This window comes from Stegodyphus dumicola, chromosome 5 (genome assembly GCF_044657685.1).
Source record: "Stegodyphus dumicola isolate Sdum_Otavi_A_Nest chromosome 5, ASM4465768v1".
Taxonomy (NCBI): domain Eukaryota; kingdom Metazoa; phylum Arthropoda; class Arachnida; order Araneae; family Eresidae; genus Stegodyphus; species Stegodyphus dumicola.
This window is the reverse complement of record NC_140772.1, coordinates 129,631,351-129,657,824: the sequence shown is the minus strand read 5'-3', so window position 1 is coordinate 129,657,824 and position 26,474 is coordinate 129,631,351. Positions and strand designations below refer to the sequence as shown.

Genomic DNA, 26,474 nt, shown 5'->3' with positions numbered 1-26,474 from the left:
GTTCATTGCTGACCATTTGCGCTTCTTTTGGCTTCTTTCTTTTTGCCGCTGCTGTATAAGATGTACCCAGCTTTTAGACATAAAATTTTTAAAGAAAAAGTGTATCGTATACAGGGGCAAAATATAGTTTAGAAATATACAGTTTTGTGAAAAATCCAGTGTGTGCTGCGCTTAAATTTTGCCTATTAATGTGTATTATGAACGCATTTGCACTCAATTAAGCTTTTAAAAAAACACTTTTTTTTTTCCTTGCTGCTACCATCTCTGAATTAATAATTTTAATACTTTTTCTCTCAAATGTTTTGCATGTTTCTTATAATAGGATTATAAAAATGATCTCTTTTTCAGAAGTGAAGGACTTAAACTATTTAACAGTATTTTCATGATTAAAATGAAAAATAAAATTTTCTTTTTATAAGTGAGCAATCACATGTTGACTGAAAGCAGCATTATGAAAATTATATTTTGTCCTTTCGCAATTTCAGATTGAAGATCATAGACATTCTATCTAATTTTTTCCGTTCAGGGATAATTTTAACTCCAGATGACCTGTTATGTTCTGTGTATCTGTGTCTTAATCGCCTGGCTCCAGAATATGAAGGCATAGAATTAGGAATTGGTGAAACTCTCTTAATGAAAGCTGTAGCTCAAGCTACTGGACTATTTAACTCAAACTATTTAACAGTATTTTCATGATTAAAATGAAAATTAAATTTTCTTTTTATAAGTGAGCAATCACATGTTGACTGAAAGCAGCATTATGAAAATTATATTTTGTCCTTTCGCAATTTCAGATTGAAGATCATAGACATTCTATCTAATTTTTTCCGTTCAGTGATAATTTTAACTCCAGATGACCTGTTATGTTCTGTGTATCTGTGTCTTAATCGCCTGGCTCCAGAATATGAAGGCATAGAATTAGGAATTGGTGAAACTCTCTTAATGAAAGCTGTAGCTCAAGCTACTGGACGCACGCTTGAAAAGATAAAAGCAGAAGTTGCTGTGAAAGGTGATTTGGGTCTAGTGGCTGAGGTATGTTTCTATTTATGACAATTTTAAATGACTTGAATAAGTTTGGTTACAAAAATGAATGCATTTTAAGGAAGCATATAATAATATTTAACTGTGTCTTTCATTAAAGTATGTGTAAGTTTTCGTTTTGTGAAGCACATAATACTTTATCAAAAGCAATATTTTTATCTGATAAAATTGCTAAAATCTGAAATGTACTTAAAATTTTTTAGTACATAGCTGTGAAGTCTACCCTTTTCCTTAATATTTTTGAAGAACAGGTTATGTTGATAATAAATGTCTAACAAAAAAGTTCTGCAATTTGTTGACTTTTTACTGTTTTGTAAAAAAAAAATTTAAAAAAAAAAAAATCTATAACATAAGAAATTTCTTTTATTAACTATGCTAGTAGTATTAATATTAAGAATATCATTGATAACTTGCTTAGCTAGTTATAAAGAAATGTTGTCATTTTTCTGTGTGGATGTGATAATGTTGACAGTTGACAGAATTGAAAAACTACCAGACTGCAAGCAGATAGCCATTGAGGCTTTGCAGTAATATCATAAAGCAACCAAGAAACCTACTAGACTGTATGATTGATAAATGGGTATTCAGGAATTGATAACATATCGTAACACAACATAAAAAAATAGAAAATCTATGAATGTTTGTAATTATGTGTGCTAATTATTTTGATATTTGTTGAAAGTATCTATAAAACTATCATATGACAGAGGGAATTTAAAAAGCACTTGTAATTAATAACTAAATATAATGCATTATTTAACAAATAAGCTTTCATTATCACCTTATATAGAGATATAACTAAATGTTATATTCATTTAGTTAAACTTCTGCATATACACTTTCACATTAGTACATCACTGTTAAATGTCATATTAAATTAGATAATGATAATAAATTAGTTAATAAAAAAACTAAACTCAGTGGCGCTTAATAAAAAAACTAAAGTCGGTGGGCCACGGCCTGCAGTGATCCCGAAATCTGCTTTCTTGACCTTGGGACCCCGGTTACATCAGCATATGCCCTGGGCAAGTAAGTGGTCAGCTTGTCGCAGGACCCCCCGGTGTTTAGTCCCCAAGTGAACTTGGTACTCATTTTATCGACCCACTCAAGGGATGAAAAGCTGAGTCAACCTTGCAAAGCCCAGAAATCGAACCCCAGACCTGTGGTGCAGCTGCGCGACACGCTAGCCACTGCGCCACCGGGCTTCAAATTAGTTAATGTTAGATGTCAGAGAAATTATGTGTGTGTGTGTGTGTTGGAGGGGGATATGTGAGTGAGTTGTAGGATAAACACATTATTTATGTAAAATGTTAAGTATATTTGAAAGATAATTTTCAAATACTTTTTACAAATTGAATAATAAATTATTTTTTGTCTCTGAATAATTGATGAACAAAGTCATCTACAGCTATGAATGTTGTGTTTAGCTAAGTAAATGTTTCCTAAAACATAATACAAATTGCAATACCCATACTGGCAAAATACAGAACTTCGTAGTCCTTTTTAAAAATTATGAGAGTTATGAGTAGCAAGCCAGTTATAAAATCATGCTAATGTATAAAGTCATAGTGATCGTCATGACTTAGTGAAGTGATATTCTGCATATGGATATGATAAATAGTTACCCATACAGCGTAAAATGTCCAAATTAATGAACACTATTTTGTTTACACAAAATGGAATTTTTTAAGCAAATGTGTGTCATATCAAAAAACAATCATGCATTTTGTGGCGTATAATGTGATTCAAGTAAGAAATAAAAACAAGGTGCCGCGCAGATGGTATAGTGGTTAGGGGAGCCTGACTGCGATAGCGAAGGGCCTGGGTTTGAATCCCAGATGAAGGCATGGTTGTAACTGTCCATCCCTTCATAGGAGGCAATGGTGGCCCACCTATTAGATGCCTCCATAAGAAAGAGACCACCACATCTGGCCTTAGTGTAGATTAATGGACTCTGTTACAACTGTAACTGTTCACATTCTGCCATTGGAAGGGAAATAAAAACAAGGGGACCAGATGTACACCGAGTTTAAAAAAGAGGGACAGTTTTATACTTCCATTCTACTTGGCCGATTGACAAAATTTAACTTAAGTTTTTCATGTCTGAAAAGCATAACTTAAAATATATAATAGATTTATAAATAGCATTGTTTTACCATACCTATCGTTTGGACCGTGATCTAAAGCATATTTACGTGTATAAATGTTTTGTTGTTTTTTTTTTTTTTTTAAGTTTAATTTTATTTATTTGATTTCTATTTCTTTTGAAAGAATATTTTGTGTCCCAATATTAGTCATAGTGCTTTTGAAAACTGAATATTGTATTGAAAAAGAGAATAGTACAAGCAGTTGGTCTCAGTTTAGTGATCTGCACACTGCATGCAACTCCTAAGCAAATTTATGCAGCTCGCAGATACTTTTCACATATGTATTTGTTGCAAATAATTATTTGAACTTCACATTTTCATTACCATTAAAAACTAACATGAATAATGAGCTAAAATTTTTATAAATTGAGCTGATTAATTTACAGTGTGATATAAATTATTCAAAGATTTAAAGAAATAGATTTGATTCACTTTTATTCATATTTTAAAAAAAATAAGTAAGTTCAGTTATGAACTTGTGCACTAGAAATAATTAATTTTTAGGAATGCATTAAATGTGAACAGCTGTTTTTTTTTTTTTTTTTTTTTTTTTTTTTTTTTTTTTTTTTTCACAGTTGAAAATTCATAAAAAAGGAACCAATTGACCAATGAGCATCTGCAATCTGTTATGAAGATAATTTCTAGTAATTTTTCTCCAGTGCACACGTACAATATGAATAAATTTTGTGCTTGCATACAAAATTTACACTTATTTACATACAAACATATGTATTTTATTTGTCAAAAAATTATTAAATAAGAGAAAGATCCAAAATCTCATGATTTATTTCAAGTTTCGTCCTACTTATAAAGTTTTCATAATTTATTAGTCCAAAAGGTCTTTCTCCCTGAAGGACTATTGTTTTCTTTTGCAAGCTTTGAAAACTTTAAAAGGCTGTATCACTTTTCAAATCATTGCCACCAAATACTATCACCCTGTATTATATTTGAAGAAATTAAACAATCAAGAATCTTCATATATGTATGCATGTTTCTCACATTGTAATAAAAGAACGGTACCTAGAGCAATCCAATTTTGAATAACGTAATCCTATTGTGAATATGGGCATCTGAAAGCCCAAATTTGAAACTTGGAATTTGTTTTATTATCGATTTCATGTTTTGTAAAACTTTAACAAATTAGCAAACTCAATGATTTAAAAAGCGAGCAATGGCAACACTCTACGGGGGGGGGGGGGTCTTTTTATCTCCAGGGCTTGGAACTGTGTATCAGAAATTCTAAAGATATGTTCATTTTAAAATTATTTTGAGACGTTGTTGAACTGAGTTTTATGGTTTAAGTGCAAAGAACATGATATTTAATAAATAAAGGTAACACACTAAACGTTAAAAAACACCCGTTTGGACATAATTTAAAATCTGAAACCTTTCAGAATTTCTTTTATTATTTTTAAATTTAAATTAAATATTAATAATTAAACAACTTCAATTTAAACTAAGGTTATTTAATTATTAATTATTAATTAAATATAGAATTATATGAAGTAAATATTTAGCTCTTAATATTTTTTAACTGAAGTGTAACCAACAGTGTCTTGCAGGTACCAAACTTTAGATTTGAATTTTTTCCCTTTGTGTTATCATTATTGCCCATGTATTTTTTGATAAATATTTAATAAATGAAATTTAAAATTTACTTAAAATATCTTTTATGTATTTATTTTTATAAATTTTCATTTTGCTGAAAAAAATTGTGGCCCATCAGCTGTTCTCAGATTGTGCATTCATCCTGCATGTAATTTCAGTTTGAGACGACTTTCCATAAAGCACAATTAATACATCTTTTAGTGGGCATTCAGAAAAAAATTAATATAAATGAGAAAGTTGTTTAACAGACATTTAATTTAGAATGGTATACATGAATACAATTTTCCATTGCTTTAAGTTCAATTTTTTTAAAGTACAAAAGTCAAATAGCATAATGTTTAAAAAACTAAATTTTATTGGAAAATATTATTTTTTCTTAATAATGCTTTATTGCTTCAAGAAGACCTTTCTTAAAGCATTCTGCAAGTACATCCACAATCATCTTCCTTTTTTTTAATTGCCTTATGCCATAAACACTTTTGAAACCGCTTGGTTTTTTGTAACATTCTTGTGAGTAAAGGAATCACCTTCCGTTTCATCAGTATTCTGTCAGAGTAAAATTCTAAAGTGGTTTTGTCCATGATGCTGAATGTCTTTAGAGGCTAGCCATTTTGAAGGCATTAGATAAGAGAGAAGACCTTTTTCATCAAGAGTGAAAATGTCTTTGGCTGATATCCATATACCTCTTTGTATACATTCTTGAATCTTTAACAAATCTGACTGAGACAGCGTTGGATTTATGATAATGTCATTCTTTTATGCAATTAAAATTTATACCGCCACTCAACTGAAAAACAGCCGACCTTCATATTTGCCTGCAATATTATTTCTTGTGTTTTTCCATTGAAATGTTTCTCACATCAAACTAAGTGAAAACCTTTAGCAAAAAATAGCAAAGCACTTTTAGCACGTATTCCCTTGAACAATAAACTTCTTTGAAGCAGGGTTTCCCCCCCCCCAATTTCTTTCTTCCAGAAACATTTGCTTTCAATTTTGATGTTAAGAATAATCAGTTTTTTCAAAAGTTATTTTTATATAAATTTTGTATTCTTATCAAATTCTCTTGAAATTTTAGTTGTATCTTTCAAGTAGACTTCATCATTTTCTAGACATATTAGTTGCAAATTAAACTTAAGCACAGAGAACAAGTAGTTGAGTTAAAAGATGCATACCAAATGACAATAAAGAGATGAGACCAAATGACAGAGCAATAAAGTATTCTGTTCAAACAGAACTTGGCATTTAATTTGTTCCACCTCGTGATCCGATCTTAATACCGGGTGTAAATATTTTAAATCATGCAATTTGGAGAATTTTTAAGACCAGTAATTGACGTTTTAAACACCGTATTTTTAAAATTATGTGTAACAGTGTGAGGAAAAAGCTAGTTATTTGAAACATTCTTTGTAAGAGTGTTACAATATGAGTATATCATGTGTGGCATTTTCGCTTTTATGGGGAAAAGTATGAAGTGAATCTAAATGTAGTCGAATTTCAATAAGCCAAAACTAACTGGACTTGCATCTTTAAAAAAATTAGTATTCATTTCAAATAATTTGTTTCACTTTTCACATTGACTTTAGATTCATAGTTTCGACAACCATTTTGTCAAAAATTTAACTAATTGAAGTTTTAGTGCATATTCATTGTATGACAATTAAGTAATCAAATAATTTTAAAAAAATAGGAACATTTTGTCTACACTGAACAGTACAAAAAAGGTTTTGTAATACAAATGTGACAAAAATAAATAAAGGTAAATAGATAATAAGTAAATAAAGAGAATAATACAGTGATTCTCAAACTGTGCAGCGCCCCTCCCCTGGGGAGAGTGATAACCCTATGTGGGTGGCGCATGCATATCGAAAAGTAGAAAATAAAAGATTATTTTAAAAATTATTCATTTACTGAAAGAAAGCAAAACAAAATACATTCTGATATAATAAAAAATAAAATACACATTTACACTGATACAATGTGCTTATAAATGTATCAGTACTACATAATGTATTTGATAATTAATTTATCAATACTAAATTAAGAACGAGTTTAATAATTACTAGTGACTCCCATGGGTTGTCTTCCAGAGTAAAGTTATTCAAAGGAAGGTTTAATATTAGAAATTGACACTCTAAGTTTTTTTTTTTTTTTTTTTTTTCTATATTTGTCTTCAGAGCAGCCACCGCAGAAAATCCGGTTTCGGGAAGATAGGATGTTGAAAATGGTAATAGTATATGAAATGCTTCTTGATGCAATAAATTCATCATCTACTCCTGCCCAAAATTCAAAGAATGATTTATTAGTAAATTGCCTTTTGATTTTACCACTTGTGAAATCTATGAAGATTTCTTCTTTGGCAGTTGAGAGCCCTTCTGTAGTATTTAGAAATGAGTCCTTAACCACTCGTAACTTGCTATCAAGTTGTTGTCAGCAAGAAAATACTTTTTTAAATTCTTTGTCAGCATGGCTAGCCTTGTAAATTTATCCATATTTTCAAACATTTCTAGGTTTTTTGCTTTAAATTTCTGCTCCATAATGCCAATTTCTACAAAAAGCATTAATTTTATCACTCATCTCCAACATACGTATATTTACTCCTCGGAGTTGAAGATTCAAGGTATTTAATTTCTCAAATATATTGACCAAGTAGCTCAATTCCATCACAAATAAACCATCTCAAAACTTCTCAGCTTCATGTCAGTTTTCCTCTTCAAGAAAATTGGCAGATTCATAAACACATTGCAAAAATTTCCACGTGATAATCATCTTGCCTTGCAATAAAATGCACCCATGTCTTTACAAAGTACAGAGAAGATTCTTTATTTTGGGGGTCTCATTGGTATATAATTTAGTATGGTCACAACTATCGTTGGCACAATATTCAGACCATCTCTTGATCATTCATTTCTTTAGGAGCCAGAGCTTCTCTGTGGATCATGCAATGTGTCTAGATGCACAGTGGAGATTTTTATTTCTAATGCTTGTATACTTTGGAATCTTCCAGACACTGTATGAGCACCAAGGGTGAATATTCTGACACAATTTTTCCACTCTTTGTTTGCCTTGTTTATAAGATTATTTAAAATATCAAATAATGCTAGTGCTGTTGCTTTGAGTTTTATTGGTTTAAAAAAAGTTCTACTTCTCGCATACTATCAAAAACTCAAACATGCGCAATGAAATGAGCATTGCTATCAGTTTGCCTCATCAAGCTGAATTGAAAATAATTTGTCATGTAACTTCCTGAAAAGCTGCTGCTGTACATCTTCAGCTATATCATTGATTCAATGGGCAACAGTATCATTTGATAGAGGTATGGACTGCAAGTCTTTATCAAAATTATCTCCAAACATAGTTTCTACGATCTCAATTGCAGCTCGCAAAATAATCTCTTCACCAATGGTGTAAGGCTTTTTACATCTGACTCTTTTATATGAGACCTTGTAAGAAGCAAGTAAAGCTTTTTCATTTGCAGACAAAGTTTTTTTTAAATGTTTTTTTGCTTTCCATATATGATTTTAATTTAAATTCTAAAATTAAATAAGAAAATAAATCCTCAGGGTTTGTTAAGGTATTCGACAAGAAACAGTTCCAAAGGTCGTTTAAGTTTATTCAGTTTCATACTGTCTGCTGCCAATATTTTTAAGCAAATAAGACACAGGGGTCTTTCTTCTTCATTTGCTTCAGTAGTGGTAAACCCAAAATTTAAATATTCCTAAGAATATCTTCTTGATTAAATTTTCGTATCCATGCTCATCTGTGCACTTGTTGGTGCTTTATTATCATCTAGTGATCGCTTATGACTTAAAAATATATCCAATATTCTATTTAAAACTTAAACTATTATATATTCAGTATTAAATTTTGAATTGTAATTAATGCACAGATTACAAAAGATAGATTTGGTAGTGATAGAAGAATCGACTCTATCGCAACTGACTGAAATTACACAAGGTGCAGCATTTTATGCACGCTTTTTGCGTAGATGTCTGCGAGATTGCTGAATGTGATGCATAGAGAGCAACAGAGATTAGACTATTTTTTCTAATAACATTTGTACTTTTAAACATGGATGATTGAGGAAATAAATACTTAATTTATTTTACAGTCTTATCTAATTTAAAAATTATTCATGATTTAAATTCAAGTCCCCGTAAAACATACTTCTACTAAATTTGTTTTAGGAGATAATATAATCCACATTTCTTTAGTAAATAAATTATTATTATCTTTCTTTGCAGCTATTGTGCAAGTATTATAAAAAAATGCTCTCGAACTTTATGAATTTTAGATCATTCAACATTTGATATTACTTAAAAGTAACATATACAAAATTTAATACTTATCTTGATAATTTGCACTGTTTATAATTAAGGTCATATTGTAGCTTTAGCGTCAATGTGCATTAATGTTGCATTCAATACATTATTATTGTAGGGAGGGGGCATGATGAAAATTATAATTAAAAATTGGGTTGCAAATATTGAAAGTTTGAGAAGCACTGAAATAAATGAAGAGGAAAAAAAAAATAAATAATAAATAAAGAGAAAGCTTGTAGAGACCTATGTTTGGCACAATTGTAAGAGTAGAATGTCACATTCTTTTATCTCTTCCCTGTGCCCCCTCCCCCAAAAAAGGAAAAACCTTTCCTTTGCAAAGACACTTTAGTTTTGGGTAACAGAAAATAATTGCAAGGAGACAAATCTGGAGAGCAGATGGAATGGCTGAGTACACATGCATATTTTCAAGAAAAAATGACAGAGGGATTGTTGATAGGTGTGAAGGCACATTACCATGCAATACAGCACATCTGGAATAATGGTTTCTGTCTAAATAATGTAAGATTAAATTTATCTGCTTAATTCTCAGCCATTTAAAATTTAACCATTCAGCCAAACATTTAAAATTTAAGGATTATTTTCACATCTCAGCTTGTAAGATAAAATAAATGTCACTTGTTCTGAAAACTTGCTTGATTTTTTTTTTTTTTTTTTTTTTTTAAATCAAACACCAACTTGTTGGCCATTAGGTCATTAGGCTGTATGCTGTCCAATATTTTTCCAGAAGACAAAAAATGAGATAATATGGAGCATCCATCGATGTGAATAATAGTCATATCTTGTTCAGTTGAATATAAAATGCTCACAGGTGTTTGTAATATTAAAATGAAATAAACTAGCATGAAGACAATCATGTCCAATCAAAAGTCTAGTGGCCACCACAGCTGCATGAGGAGCATCAGGAACAAGATGGGAATTGAGGTCAAGGACACACTAGGGACAGGAAAAGCAAGCAGATGCTGTATAAAAGAACCATCTGAAGATTCTTTTAATCCCCAATTTTGAGAAATGAAAAGGCATATTTCTGTTTCGTTTCTGAATTAAACTGCAACCTCTTTTTTCAAAAATGTCCACTTTCTCATTTCCCTCACCACCACAGTGGGATGGTACCTTCTAGAAAGACACTGTACATTGAATTCTCTCAAATGGAGATCTACATTGCTGGATGCAAGGTCTTTTATTCTCCTGATTAGATAATAAAGTCTGAAAAACAGATGTTAAATCTGTTCCATCTGAGTCAAAGGAATTCTGGTGAATATAAAGTTGCTGCAGAACTATAGATTGATTCCAGTTCACCATCAGAATGGGTTGTGAAATTTCCATCTGGGAATACACTTATGAGTAGGAGACTTGTTCAGCCTTCCTAGAGTGAATAATGCAGGGAGATCATACTGTCTTTAGCTTAGATTCCAAAAACAACTAAGGGAATACATTAATAGTAATGAATGCTGGTAGTTTTCCCCAGAATCCAATCCATGAGATAGACATAGATAAATTTCATGATTTTCCCTATGTAGAACAAAAAGACAAGCCACTTTCCCTTAAGAAATTCCTTCATGAAGGCATTCTTCTCCTTTGAGAGATAGCTCCCTTGGGCTTTGCCATATTTATACCCATCCAACTTAATTTATGCTTGATTTCTGAATGCAGGTTTCTAAACTAGCAAAACCAGAAATTCACCAAAAATAAATGTAGTTATCCATTAGGGAGGGATATGCATGATACAGAGCTAATAGTTGAATTGCACATACTCTCTTACTAAATTGAAATTGTCATTCATTTGTTAATCTGTCTTAATATGTGTTTTTTGATGGACTTGAAGAAAAGAGTAGCAGTGCAGGTGTTAAATTGATTGATGTAAAATTAGCAATACGTACTCACAACAGGTTCACTTTTTAAATTTGCAGCCCAGAAGGCCTGTTAATTTCGTTTAGCATTTTGCGTTGGTTCACTATAAATGTCGATTCACTGTTCAAATTATTGCCACCAAATATTAGAGCCCCACATTATATTTAAAGAAATTAAATAATCAGGAATCTGCATGAATGTATGTATGTTTCTCGCGCTGTGAAAAAACAACGGCACCTAGAGACATGTAATTTTCAATAAGTTGTCCTCCACTAGAATTTATGGGGATCTGAAAGCTCGAACTTGAAATTTGGAATTTGTTTCATTATCTATTTCATATTTTGTAAAACTTTAACGAATTTTTGATTAAGAAACTTGACGATTTCAAAGTGAGCAATGGCAACACTGTATTGGGGGGGGGGGGGACATTTTTATCTCTAGTGCACAAGATTGTATATCAGAAATTCTAAAGCTTTGCTCATTTTAAAATTATTTTTCGATATTGCTGTTAAATTGAATTTTATTGTTTAAGTGCAAAGAACATGATATTTAATAAATAAAGGTAACACACAAAACATTAAAAAATCGCCCCTTTGGGCATAATATAAAATCTGAAGGCTTTCAGGTTTTTAGTCCAAAGGAGCAATTTGCCCAGAAGGACTATTAATTTTGTTTTGCCATTTTGCGTTGATTCACTACAAGCATCGTTTCACTTTTCAAATTGTTGCCAATAAATATTATTGTCCTGTATTATATTTAAAGAAATTAAATAATGAAGAGTCTGCATAAATATATGTGTGTGTCTCTCATTGTGATAAAACAACGATACTTAGGGTTCAAATATTTAATAACATAATCCTCTTGTAAATATGGCCATCTGGAAGCTTAAATTTGAAATTTGGAATTTGTTTTATCATTGATTTCATATTTTGTAAAACTTTAATGAAGTTTTGATTAACAAACTCAAGGATTTCAAAGCGAGCAATGGGAACATTGTACAGAAAAAGCTTTTTGATCTTTAGTGCGTGTGACTGTGTATCAGAAATTCTAAAGATATGTTCATTTTAAAATTATTTTGCAATTTTGCTCTTGAACTGAATTTTATGGTTTAAGTGTGAAGAACATGATATTTAATAAATAAAGGTAACATACAAAATGTTAAAAAATAAAAGCCCCTTTGGATGTAATTTAAAATTTGAAACTTTTTGTTTGTTTGTTTGTTGTTGTTTTATCATAAAATAATTTATGTAGTTTTATTCTCTGTTTAGTTTCATAGGTGAGAAGCCAGTCATTGCATCTGAAAAGTTTCAGCTCTGTGTTATAAACTTTATTTTTCTTGAAATTATTTTACCAGAAAATTTTTAATAAATTCTAACATAATAGTAAATGTAATAGAAATAATAATGTGAAAATAAATTTAACAATAATAATAATTTATTATATTACTAATGATTAGAATTCATGTCTTGAAAATATTCTAAATCAGAATTTTAAGCATGTGATGAAAATACGCTACATAAGGAAATGCATTTTAGGGTAAAAAAATTGGTTTACTTTTTATATAAAAAAATTTATTTTCTTAGATTTATTAAATAAGGATTATGCCATTGTTCGCTATCAATTTAGAATAGCTGCATATGATTTCTACATAACCTTTGAATTTCTGTAATTTTATTGTTTAATTTGATCTCTATAATACTGATTGTTTGTATAACAATTTGAATTTTAAAAAACTGAGTACTCTAAATCTTATGTTTATATAAAAACATATTGTGCTTTGAAAAAAGGGGGGGGGGATCTGGGTTGACAATATTAGTGACCTATCCAAATATAAACAATAGTTTGTTTAAAAATATGCTATGTAGATAATGCTACAAAATATCTTTGGACGTAAAATATTCTGCAAAATCATTTTTATTTTTTGCATTTACTACACACAGAAAAGAGTAAAATCTTATATTGTGTGTCATTTGTTAAGCAATTTGAAGTTAAAAATAGCATGTTTCATTCATAATATTTTACAACACTTTAGCATACCTTATATATGTGATACATTATTTTCAAATCTGGAAATGAATTTTTTTGCATGTGAAATGAAGTTGAGTCATAGCTAACAATAAAATGACAGGTACAAATTTGCTGTTATGAAAGGAAAGAAAATCTTTAAGCTTCAGATTAGTATTTTTTAAAAATTAAAAAAAACTTTACATATATTATTAATAAATATTTATTAGGAATTATTAATAAAACAAGAATAAAGAAATTCCACATGAATAATCCTCAGTAAAAGTTTATTTGGGAATATAAGATTCAAAATAACTTTTGCAATTCCTTTGAAAATTGTAATGAAGTGCATAAGCCACATTTGATATTATCACTTATGACAAGTATGCCAAATTTCAAAATGTGCCAATATATAAATTCTCATATATCTTCAGAAATTTTGAATACAAGTTCTAGTTTTTTGCAAGAATGCCTAAAAATATATCTGCTGTAAAATGGTGATTAGGTTATTATTAATTTTTTTTTAATAAATATGAATTTTATTTGGATTTAACATGAATTTCAAATTATGAAAGAAAAAATCAAGTAAGTTTAATTTAAAATGTGGTATTGTTAAATATACGTCAGGTTCAGTTAACATTGTGTTGTTAAAATTTTGATGTGCAAAAGTTGACATTTGAGCCTAATTAAAAAGCATGTCATTTCTGAAAAAGTCTGATTTTGTGTTAAAATATGTATCTTAGAACAACACTGCATATAAATCTAATATATATGTTGTGCTACTGAGACATGAAAAATGCAAGTTGAATATCAGCAATTATCCAAGTAGAATGGGAGAACTGTTCTTTTTTAAGAACTGATTGATACTCTTTTTTTAACCACTTGGTTTAAAAAGACATGCCACGCACATCGATACGCTTTTGTCTCAAACCATGAGTGACATGAACACCACGTCAATAGGCATTTATCGCAAAAATGAAAATAACGTGGTGCACACATTGCCTAACAACGAGATTGTTTTGCACTCGAAGAGGCAGAGCGGCGTAAATGAGACACTTTACCGCTTGTTATATTGTAGTGCACGGCACTGCAGCCGTGAAGTTTAGTCGTAACACAAGTGTTTAAAAGGGGTGCTCGATGTACTTTCATTATTGCCTTGATTTTATTCTTCCAATCTCATCTACATACCCTGTGTACAAATGTCAACTTCCACTCATGAGTAATAGTGTGACATGGAACTCCTTATGCTGCATGTAAACAAAAGGAAATGCATATTGCATGATTATATACCATTAGCATTGCTGCCAGCTCTTTTCATTTTATCAGGGAGATTCCCAGTTTTTCATCATATCTCCTGATTTTTAATTTTTACCTTTTACTGAGGGAAATATTTCTTAGCAATAAATGAAATTTATTGAATTGATGACACTTAAATTGTCCAAATTACAGTTTCCACATCCCTAGTGATTTTCAGCATAATTTTTCTTTAAAATTTATTTACCTTGTCCTGATATACTGAAGACATCGGTATAATTTTTTATGAAAAATTCAACCAATGGTTAATCATTTAATATTTGTATATTATTTTTCACCATTAAATGATACAGTTAGGTTTATCCTCATAATAGTATAAACTTAATTATTAATTTTATTATTATTGTATCTAAAAATACTTTGATAAATAAGTTTTTCTTCTGCATTCAGGGTATTCTTAGTGCAGAAGTATACAAAAATTTCAAAATGAGACTAGCCAAAGAACATAAAAAACTTAAAATATGTAATTAATATATTTTTCATATCTCAAAGTTTACAGCTCTACATTAAATTTCTAATATTTCTTGCAAGCGAAAAAAGAATTATAAAAAAAGTAGTTTAATGACTTAGAGAATCGGAAAATATCTCAAGTTATCATTATATGGGCTGATCAGTAAGTGCAGGTATGTATATTATGAACAGAAGACATCTTGTCATCTACTTTAATCCAGTCACAAAGCAATATGAGAGTTATCAGCAGAATATGTTACTTATAAGAATGTGTCCGGCAAATTTTGCTTACGTGTGATGCTCACTCTTACTATGATATGCATGGCAAAACGTTTGCAAAGAAATAAAAAGCAACTTGTACAGTTAGACCATGCACAATGAAACAGTTCTTCCCCCCCCCCCCAGCATCTAGTAGATAAATGAAGTAGAATTTGATTATTGGACTTTGGACAATCCTTCATGAGAATGAGTCACTAGACATCATGTATACTGGTTCATTAATGACTGTTGTGGTATTTGGAAGAACTGCTCTTTGCGACCTCTATTTTAGGAGCATTTAGCTAGATAGCGATATTTCTAGTTTTATAGGAAATAAAAGCTTAGATTAAAAATTAGATGCCGTTTCTCTGACTGTATCACATCCTTTGTAGTTCCAGCATAATGGATCCCGCACATTAGCGATGGTCAATGCATTGTTTTCTGGCAAAAATGTTTTTAGAACTAAACTACGGTAGCATGATCACCAGATTTCACCTGATGGATTTCTTTTTTGAAAGATCAAGCATATATGATACCATCTAATAGCCTCCTAGATCTTTGTCATTGCACCACTCGTGCATTCAGCAGTGTAACATCTAATATATTAATAAAAGTGTATGCAGAAGTACTTTTTAGAATCCAAATATGTATTCAGATGATAACCTATGCAAATATGCTCAACATTACCTTGTAAGGAATGTAAATCTATTTGTATGTTTTGTTTTATAGGTTCATGTCTTCAAGTTGCATATTATGTATTGTTTACCTATTAAATTATATTTTTGTGCTGATTCTATGTCTTTTTTTCTCAAATGATGCAACAAAACATTATTAATTGATTTTGGAGACATTTTAAGCTATATTGTTAACTTATTTATTGTATCTATGTGCACTATATGTCTTTTGATACTAAACTAATGATGCTGTATTACTTGGTATTTGACTTTTTTCTTGTACCTCTCTGGTTTTTTACAGATAAGTTTGCTAAATTCTGTTATGCATTTAGTTTTAGTTTATGAATATAAAAGAAACTACTTTTGTTCAAGTTTTCGTACTTAACAACATTTTCTATTCTTTTTTACTGTATAATTTATAAAAATTTGTTAAAAAATAATCTAAATCTAAGTAAATGTGTATGTAATCTAAATCTAAATAAATGTATGTATGAAAGGCGAGATCGTCTAAAAGTGGTAAAAAGAGGTGCATTGGGCAAAATAGGTTCAGAACCTTTATTTTAGAGTATGGTCCTTTGACTGTAGCTAGATATTATATTTATATTGTTGCTGTCCACCAGTTATTTAAAGATAAACAGAGTTTTCTATTCACTCTGCATAATGTGGCATTTTCTTTGCATTGTTAAAAATATGTGTAACATATTTTTAATGTACCAAAAAGTTTTCAAAAGAAGCATAATTTGGAGAGACTTGACAAAAAGATAAAATGTGCATGCAGAATAAATTATGAAGTTGATTTCACAAAAGGAATATTCTCATATACTATGAAAAAAAATCCTTTAAATAAATATTAAAATTGTGTTTATTTAATCCAAATGTGTATCAAAAAAATTTTATGTATAATTTTGATGAAAAAATGGAAAAAGTTCAAAGCTGCAAATATTTGCAATATTTTATTCCGTATCCCATTACTATATAAGTTAAATGATTTCTTTAAAAGGTGGCTCATGGTTAAGAATTTGAATTCTCAGAATATGGATAGTTTTTCTCAAGTTTTATTCCCTTTAGGGCTAAGTAGATTACTTCATGGCATATTTGTTCTTTATTTTGCAAAATATAAATATAATTTAAAATTATCTTTCTGTTAATTATATTAACTCTAAACAGAATTCATTCATTAGTCTTGTTTGAGTCTTAAATGAATGACAGAACACAGAATAATATCATTGTTGTTACAGAATGTTGACATTTGAAGTGATAAGTAAGTTATTGATCCATATGGAAAATTTGTCAAAATGTTGCTGTTGCATATATGATTTCTAATTTCATTTCTAGCAGAATGTGATTATTTCAGCTTATAGTATGTTACAATTATCAATGGAAATTTTCTGTGGATTAAAATTTTACTAGTTTTTAAACTAAATTATTAATAATTAATTCATAATAACTATAATTAAATAAATTCTACATTATATTTTTTAATAAAAAATATTTTTATATTGCACAGATAGTGACTATTCATGAAAGGATAATATTAGAAGAAATTAACTCTTTGTAAACAACATTTGTCTTTTCTATAAAAATCACAGTTTTGTATTTAATATTGTTTCAATTACAGAGTAGTCGAGGCAACCAAAAGGTAATGTTTGCTCCACCAAAACTGACAGTTTCATCAGTATTCTCCAAATTTAAAGAGATTGCTCAAATGAGTGGTAATGCTGTATGTTTCGTTTTACTTTTTAATAAATTTGTTTAATGTGTATGCATATTTTAGTGTATTCTTAATAATATTTATTATTCCATTAACCCCTTAACAATCAGATAATTTTCAAGAAAACGGTCATAGAAGTGCCTATTTTTGTATTGAACAAAATTGTATAAAAATAAGTGTGTGTACAATATACGTATGCATTCATTTTTAGTTTTTGGATTCTTTTAGCTTGAAATTTTAATAAAATAATATTTTAAGGAAAAGCCAACATTCAGAGTTATTGTGACTGAATGTTGGTTTTCCAGTAAGCCAGGAAAATTTAAGAACTATGTGTTTTAAATATTAAAAGAGAATTTTATTCATTAAACTTACACATAATATAAACATAGATTAGTAATTTTTCTTATGTGATATATTTCAAAGCATGAGATGCAAAGACCAACGTCACAAGCCAGACAGTAGTACCGACTTTCCTTCCTTCTGGAACAACAAACTTTGCATTCTTTTGATGGTTGCCATTTCTTATCAGTTGGGAGTATCTATCTAATAAAATGCCTTTCTATCAAACCGTTTGGATTATTCTCCATGCTTAGCTGGCCTCTTTTTGAAATGGTGTGTGATGAATGATACATTTCAATAAATTCATTGCCTGAAGATAAACGAAACATCAAATGGGAATTTTTTTCTAGCTTGTTTATTGTAAATAAGATATGAGTTCAAAATAGTTTGATTTAACAAACGAAAATTATTTTCTCATAATATTTCTTTCCTCTTTTTCGAGCAATAGTGTAATCTCCAAACTATTGGTTTACAATATTAACTGCTCCCATATTTTTATTGTAATCTGTGACAATTGTAGGTTTTTTGACAACTTTGTTATGACATTGTACACTTACCATGTCATTTGTATGAACTGTACATAGCATGGTAACATCTTTCTTATCTTTCCACTTCATGGGAAGAACTTTACCTCGACGACAAGCAATATTTTCATTTTTTGTGATTCTCTTTTTTACCAATTCTTGAGTCATTTCTTTTTGGTTTAGTTTTATAGTTCCATAAGTGTATGTTTGAAATTTTAAAAGCATGTCTGCCAATTCTGGTGAGGTAACAGACAATTTTTATACCTCACCAGACCTAAACCCTTGTTTTAGCAGAGGCTTAATAAGTGACATCACAACTTGAATTGTTTGGGGCAGATCTTGATATTTTGCATCAAAAACTGTACCTTTTCCAGTATAAATAATTTGTGACCATATATAGCCTGAACGGGATTCGCATAACAAATGCAATTTTACTCCAAAACGGGATCTCTTTTTTGGCATATATTGTCGCCATCCTAAACAACCTTTGAAGAGCATGAGGGTTTTATCAGTTACAATATCACATCCAGGAGTTACAACTCTTTGAAACAATTCATTCAGGAGCTCTAACCCTGGCCAGATTTTATACAGCTTGGGATTTAGATATGTGTTACAATCAAAGTTTCATTATCTACAAAATGCAGAAACTTGACATTTTCGTATCTGGTTTCCTCACAATACCTTGTAAAATAACTATACTGAGAAATTTAAGAATTTCTTCCTTTGTGATAAGTATCCAAGTTTTTTTTTTTTTTTAATACCAAAAAAATCAGAATTTTGGCATTGTTTGGCATATCTTTTTATTTCCAAAACAATTTCACTGCTCGACATTGAAAATGCAACACCAAGAAGGAGTGGTCAGAAAGCAATGAAATTTGGAAAAAAAAAGACAGCAAGCAGCAATAAGTGATCTTTATTTCAAAATGATAGTCAGAATACAGAGCGAGAACGGCGTTGGCTCAGTAGGATGTAGGACCACTGTGGACAGCGATGCACGAAGAAACACGTCTAGGAATAGAGTCAATAAGAGTGCGGATGGTGTCCTGAGGGATGGCTCTCCATTCCCTTTCAACCATTTGCCACAGTTCGTCTTCTGAACAAGGCAGAGAAAGAGTCTGCAAACGGCGTCCAATCACATCCCACACATGTTCTATTGGTGACAGGATAGAAGAGTACGGTGGCCAGGGAAGCATCTGTATACCTTGCAGAGAATGTTGGCAGATGCGAGCACTGTATGGTCGGGCGTTATCCTGCTGAAAAATTGCATTAGGCAGCCCCTGAAGGTAGGGGATTGCCACCAGCCGCAATACATTATCCAAGTATCGTTGGGCTGTCATAGTGCCATGAATACGAACTAGAGGTGACCTTGGAATCATAGGCAATAAGCGCCCCAAACTATTATGCCACGTTGTCGCATGGTGGGGATGTTCCACAGTTACTGCCGGATTAGATCTTTCTCCACGTCGACGTCACACATGTATGCGGCGATTGTCACTGGATAAACAGAAGCGTGACTCATCTGAGAACATGACATTTCACCATTCTGTCATCCACATCTGAGTCCAGCACCATTCTAAACGTTGGCGTCTATGCTGTAGGGTCAATGTCAGTCTTCTTTACGAACGCCGTGAGTGCAGGCCACGTTCAACCAATCGATGGGAACATCCAGGGTATCTTGCACATGCTGCAGAATCATGGTACAAGTGACTTGCGCGATCGCCACAGCTTGTCAGCGGATGCGTCGATCCACGTGTGCTGACGTCACTCTGACTGCACCTGCACCCCTCCTTCTTCCCACATTTCCTTGTTTCAACCATGTTCGCCATAGCCACTGCACCGTGCTCGCATCCATGTGGGTATCATCTGCGATTTGACATAAGGACCAACTCATCCTTCTCAGTCTGATCACCATACCCTTCGTAAAATCGTGTATCTGCTGGAAGTGCCTTCGTTGACGGCGGCCTGGCATTCTCTCCTATTACACGTATCCTCCGGGACAGAAACCAACTTTCTTCGATAATTCGTCTGGCAGAAATAACGACATGAATATTGCACATTCCTTCCTTATATTTTACTTCATGTGCGTCAGAGAGCTGCACATTTCACATCATTTGCATAACTCAGTGACGTGCGTCTACTCTAAAATTTGCATAAATTTCTGACCACTCCTTCTTGGTGTTGCATTTTCAATGCCGAGCAGTGTAAATCCACTAAACTGTCATTTACAAAATGCTTAAAATATTGTAAGACACCAGAACTTGGATCAAAATTTATATTTACCTTTGGTGTTCCCCAAAATTTAAAATGTGGGGCTAGACACAATTTTAGTCTATGCTCTTCCAGGCAACAGTACAAATCCATCATTGCTGCTCTCAGATTCACTAATCGAACTTTCATAAAAATCAGTTTCTTCAAAATCACTTTCAAATGCATTTATACTAAAATCAGAATCCAATTCACTGTCACTATTGCTGTTAAATTTAATTTTATGGTTTAAGTGCAGAGAACATGATATTTAATAAATAAAAGTAACAGACAAAACAATTTACTAACATTTATTTACTTTTTTCTTTGAACCAATGCCCTGATGACGATGCAGTGAAAGATGTAAATTACTTATTTCTTTACCTTTTCGGTTTTGGAATTTTTTTGCTCCTTTCATGTAGTTTGCCACTTTTTTTTTCCATATGGTTTATTCCAAACTGAATATGGGATGAATTTTAAATGTATTTTTATTCTATATATATATGTCTTTAATGATAATTTTTCAGCAGCTTGATGCACGAAAATACTAGGCATGTATTTTCATGCATCATTTAGTAGCATAAATTGTTTTTGTAATTATACATATATATGTGTGTGTGTGTATGTGTTTCCTTGAGGAGGAAACACATACACATACATATATATATATATGTATAATTACAAAGGGAAATGGTTTCATAGTTCTTGTTTAAAAAATATGTACTTTCTATTTTTGTTTTGCAACTGTAGCATTTCTATTCATTCAGATATAAAAGCATATCAATTATTATTTTAGGTGATGTCAAAGAAGATTGACAAGATTCAAGCATTATTTGTAGCTTGCAGAGATTGTGAAGCTAAATATATAATTAGATCTTTAAGCGGAAAATTAAGAATAGGTTTGGCTGAGCAATCTGTGCTAACTGCTGTAGCTCGTGCTGCCACTCTTACACCTCCTGGTCAAAAGTATCCACCTGAAATTATTGATGCTTCTCATCGAAAAAGCCCTGAAAAGTTTAAAAAAACTTTAGAGGAACAAACATTGATATTGAAAACAACTTATTGGTGAGCTTTGTAACTTGGAATTTCTTCCCGTGAATAAATAAATATGTTAGAACTTACTAATTTTTTTCCCTCCTTATTCCCCCCCCCCCTTTTTTTTTCTTTTCTTTCTTTTTTTCCTTGTTTTTTTAAGAGCTTGTTATTTTCAAATTATTTTTCCCTTGTATTTTATATGTATTTTTATATTTAATTTATAAATATCATTGTATTCAATGTAATAGTTTCTTATTGGGTACTTAACCATAATAGGGGGGAAATAATACAGTCCAAAGTCGTTAATTCGGACACCCATAATCCGGAATGATCTATAATCCGGACCTCAAAGCTAAAAACTTTCTGTGCATGCGCCGCGTTGGCACATGCGCACAGGCATTTTACGCATGCGCGTAAGACCTTGACTACTGCGCATATGCGTGTGCGCAAGTGCAGAATACGTTTTCGCCTGCACGTTTAATGTATAACGGACGGTGTAAGCTAAAATTATCTAATTATCTATTTCAGTTAATGTTAATGATTGCATTGTTTTTTAATCTAAGGATTGGATCCCACTTATTATTTTTTGCAGACTGTAAGAACAATTTTATAAAAGTAAACTTGAACTTTCGATTATGTCAAATAGAATTTCTGATGCTGGAACTTCCAAAGGATCTACAAAACGAAAGTATGTTTCGATGTCCAACAAACAAAAAGTGGAATTGCTGCAAAAAATGGATAAAGACATGAAGAATGCGACAGAGAGGTTAGTGAAAACAAAAAATTTCGATTGACAAGTTAGTCGGTATTCTCGGCACAGCAATCAACGGGACTTGAACAGTGGAACTTTGTAACTGAACAAGAAATTATGTCTGTTTATAGAATTAAAGAGAAAGTATTATCACATAAAATGAAGCAACTTAAACAACTTACATTGAAAGAAATGTTTCATAAAGTAAACAAATAAATATTAAGCTTTTTTTTTTTTTTTTTTTTGTAAATTTTGATATCCTTTAGATCATAATTGTTCTTTATTTCATAAATTACAGTTTCATATTTTTAATTTTATAATTTCTGCATGCCATCTTACGAGATTTAAACTGATGATCTATAATCCGGAATCGCCGAAGTCCCGACGAGTCTGGATTAACGACTTTTGACTGTATAGTGTAGTTAATGAAAGTATTGTGTTAAGTATAGCTTGAATTCATTCTGTTATTTTATTTTAATCATGCAGTGGTTATCTAAATGTATCTAAAAGTATTATTTCAAAACAAATGTAAGCTAACATTTGATAAAAATGTTTAATAAATTTAACAAATGTCAATGTCTGGTATTAGTGTGATGTACTTTTTTTTTCCAGTGAATGTCCAAATTATGATTTAATTATACCTGTGATGTTAAAAGAAGGCATAAATGCACTTCCTACACATTGTCACATAACTCCTGGCTGTCCTTTGAAGCCAATGTTAGCACATCCTACAGCAGGCATTGACGAAGTTCTTCGACGCTTTGATAACAATGAATTTACATGCGAGTTCAAATATGATGGAGAAAGAGCGCAAGTAAGATTTTTTAGTTATTTTGATGATGATCTGCTTTTAAATATCATAAATATTTTCTGAATAAATCACCTGACAGTTCTGGACCAGGGCAAACATTTTGAAGTAATAATATTTCCTCCTCCCATAAAATCTTGGAGTTTGAAGTCATTCTTTCTCTCTCTCTCTCTCTCTATGTATATATGTGTGTGTGTATGCATGTAAGGTAAAATTTTTAGTTGTAGTAGTCTGTAAAATCCTTCTTTTAAAGGTTTTTCTCTTTCTCTTAAAAATAGTCACATGCTTGTGATTAACATTTCGAAGCTGTGTCATTTAATTGGTTTAATCGATGTTTATATAATGCTGGTGATGCATGTACTTATATAGCAACAAAACTTTAAAATCAAATCCTCTATTTAGTAGCATTCAAATATTCAAATCAGAACTTTTAATAGCTAGGAATAACAATATTGCAATTGTATAAACTTTTTTTTTTTTTTTTTTTTTTAGAAATAAAGTAATTTCTTCATTTTCTTCATGTCAAAGCTATCACACAATCATAATTCATGTATTTTCTTTCTTCTGATACCTTAGATAGATTTAATAGCTGGACTGTCTAAAGGAGTAATTTAGATAGTCCAGCTGTTAAATCTATTAAAGTATGTCCATTTATAAAGCTATTAAAAATATTATGAAGCTAGTTAGTCCAGCTATTAAAGATATTGTAAAGCTATTTAGTCCAGCTATTAAAGTATGTCCATTTCCCTTCAAGGTTAAATGGACATATAGTGACTCAAAGTATAGAAGCATAGAAAACTTTCAAACATTTACTGAGAAAAATTAAGTTATTGTTTCAAAACTTAAGTATTTTTATTGTTTTCTGTGTCTCTTCTATTATAATTAATAAGATTAAATAAATTATATATTTTTAAATATCTTTCCTTTAAATAAGAAATTATGGTTAAAAAATTGTATTGGAGCATTGTGATACTAAAGTTACAAACAGCTAATTCTAGCAAGAAGAAGAAGGAAGATTTTAAAAAGGTAAAGGTTTGTTAACATAGGTCTAAAACAGCAATTCACTGTCTGCCCTTGCACTCCTTATAGATTTCCAAAAAAAGGCAAAAAATCCAAATTAAGTGTATATGCCCCTCTGTAGCTGAAAATCTCAGAATGTGGAAATTGTGCATGGCAATTATCTATCACTTTTTCTCCCAGAGCTGATATTTCATGAAATTTATTACTGGCTACCCAACCTAGGGCCATCCCACACTAATTTTGTCAACAATGAGAGTGAACAGGAACTTGAGTGCATTCTGTATTGCGAAATGCTTTCAAATGAATGTATAAAACTGAACTTAGTACTGAAATATGCAAATGTAAAAAGTAAACCTGTCAAATTTTGTCAGTAGTGTGTTAAAGAACTGAACAAAGAAACCAAAGTTATTTCTAATACAGGTTATGCAACTAAAATAACCTTAAAATGTTTCCTACATGGCAAGTCTTCACATTGCTAAGAGCAGCATACCTCATTCTACATATAAGTAAGGCCTTTCTAATATAGGTTATGCAATTAAAAAGATATTAAAAAGTTTCTACATGACAAATCTTTGCATTGCTAAGAGCACAATGCCCCATTCTATAGGTCAGACCTTAAAACTATACTAGACCTGAGTTACAAAAGATATACTTAAAGCAATGCTTAGTGAAAATTTATTTAAGAGCAATTGGTTTAATACTACTTTCAAATTATATAGTTACATACTCAATAAGAGATGTGGCTAAAAATATAGAATCTGAACTTTTCAGTAGAATAAAAAGAAGTCTGTTTTATTCATTTCAAATAGAAAAGAACAGCAGATGTTTCAAATAATGCATAATCGCACATCCTTATGCCATGTATGAGTTCGACAATGATATTCATGAAGATATACCAACTCATACAACTGGAGAATGAATTTTTAAAGTCCCTTAATCTCCAAGAGCATGAAATTGATTGAAAAAAAATATGTAAGTTTTTGTTACACACCTGTAGGACTCATGCACTTACCAGTAAGTATAATACCATTGTAGCTAGATTGAGCTGTAGCACATGATGTTACTTGGACCTATTGTTCATTCTCAGTGAAGTGTTTGTGGCCAAAAATATGTTATCTAAATTTAAAACCATGTTAGAAAGGTAAAGCCTCTGAACAGCAGAATATTTTCATTATTTTGTGATGACATGGGCAACTAGTACAAACAGCTTTTTCTTCATTCTGAAGTTCATTGGTTTTGATTTGGAAAGGTAAGGTACTCAGGTGGCTCTTTGAATTAAGTATTATCAGTGCCCGTAAGAAAATAAAAGAGTTTGAGAGAAAACTTGGTTTGGGTTAATTGTGTGATACAGAGAAATATTTCAGCATTTGTCATGTTAGAAACTTTTTAGTAGAAAATTATATAATTTTTGGAAAAGAAATATGCAATGTTTGCATCTCAAAACTCTGAGGTCACAATTTGGAACTTATTTTGCAAGTCGTAAGTATAGCAAATTTTCAAGGGTTTGTGGTCCTTTCCATTTTGGTATTGAAAATAACAAATTATCATTGAATGAAAGACAGCAGTTAATTGAATGACATCAGGCTTAATATGAAATTTCAGTCAGATGGTATGGTTAATATTTGGATCTAATTACCAATAAAAAATTAATATAGTATACTGTACAGTGATGCTTTAAAAATTATAATTCAGTTTGCTTCTACATATCTATTTGAGATAATATTTCATAACTAACTAAAAACAATATACTGAAATCAACTTGATGTAAGTGCTTATAAGCTTTCCAGCTTACATCTGAATATAGAAGTGCTATACAAGAATCAACAGGCTCATCCATCTTATTAACATGAGTGCCAACATTTATTTAATTTTTAGTTAATAAAGATTATCCAAACTCTTAATAGTATAAATTATTAAAAGTTAATATAAATTTTCTTCTATTTTTTGAAATTAAGTATAATGGTAAGAACATGTGCTAAATAATTGTTTTCGAAATAGATAAAGAATAAGGTGGTCTGCAGAATATTCTCATTCATAAAAGTGGTCCCCACTTGAAAAAAGATTTGAGATACAGTGGTCTAAAACAGATTTCTTTTGATGTGAGAAAACTGTAATTTTTCAATGGAATTATAAAAAACTTGACAGAAAAGTAGCTGAACTATTGAATACAGGATGAAGAAAAAAATCTTATTGTTCATAATATAATTTCAAAATACGGTAAAACAAATTGATTAGAAACAAATTAGCAACATAATGTCCAAGGCATTTTGCTGAATGCAAAGAAAGGTGCAGCATATAGTAAGTAATATTGTATTATTTATAATCTTAGAGACATTGTAATCAGATTGATTTTAAAAT

The 26,474-nt window shown here is 30.8% G+C and overlaps 1 protein-coding gene across 1 annotated transcript in view; it reads left to right on the top strand.

Annotated features, from left to right (window-relative positions):
• The window catches only part of DNAlig1 (DNA ligase 1), a 170,789-nt gene that overhangs the window by 112,609 nt on the left and 31,706 nt on the right, over positions 1–26,474 (top strand). The window contains exons 11-14 of the mRNA XM_085817061.1: positions 795–1,032; positions 17,303–17,404; positions 21,299–21,567; positions 22,901–23,102. Coding sequence (XP_085673187.1) covers positions 795–1,032; positions 17,303–17,404; positions 21,299–21,567; positions 22,901–23,102 — 811 coding nt within the window. The remainder of the gene's footprint in view (positions 1–794; positions 1,033–17,302; positions 17,405–21,298; positions 21,568–22,900; positions 23,103–26,474) is intronic.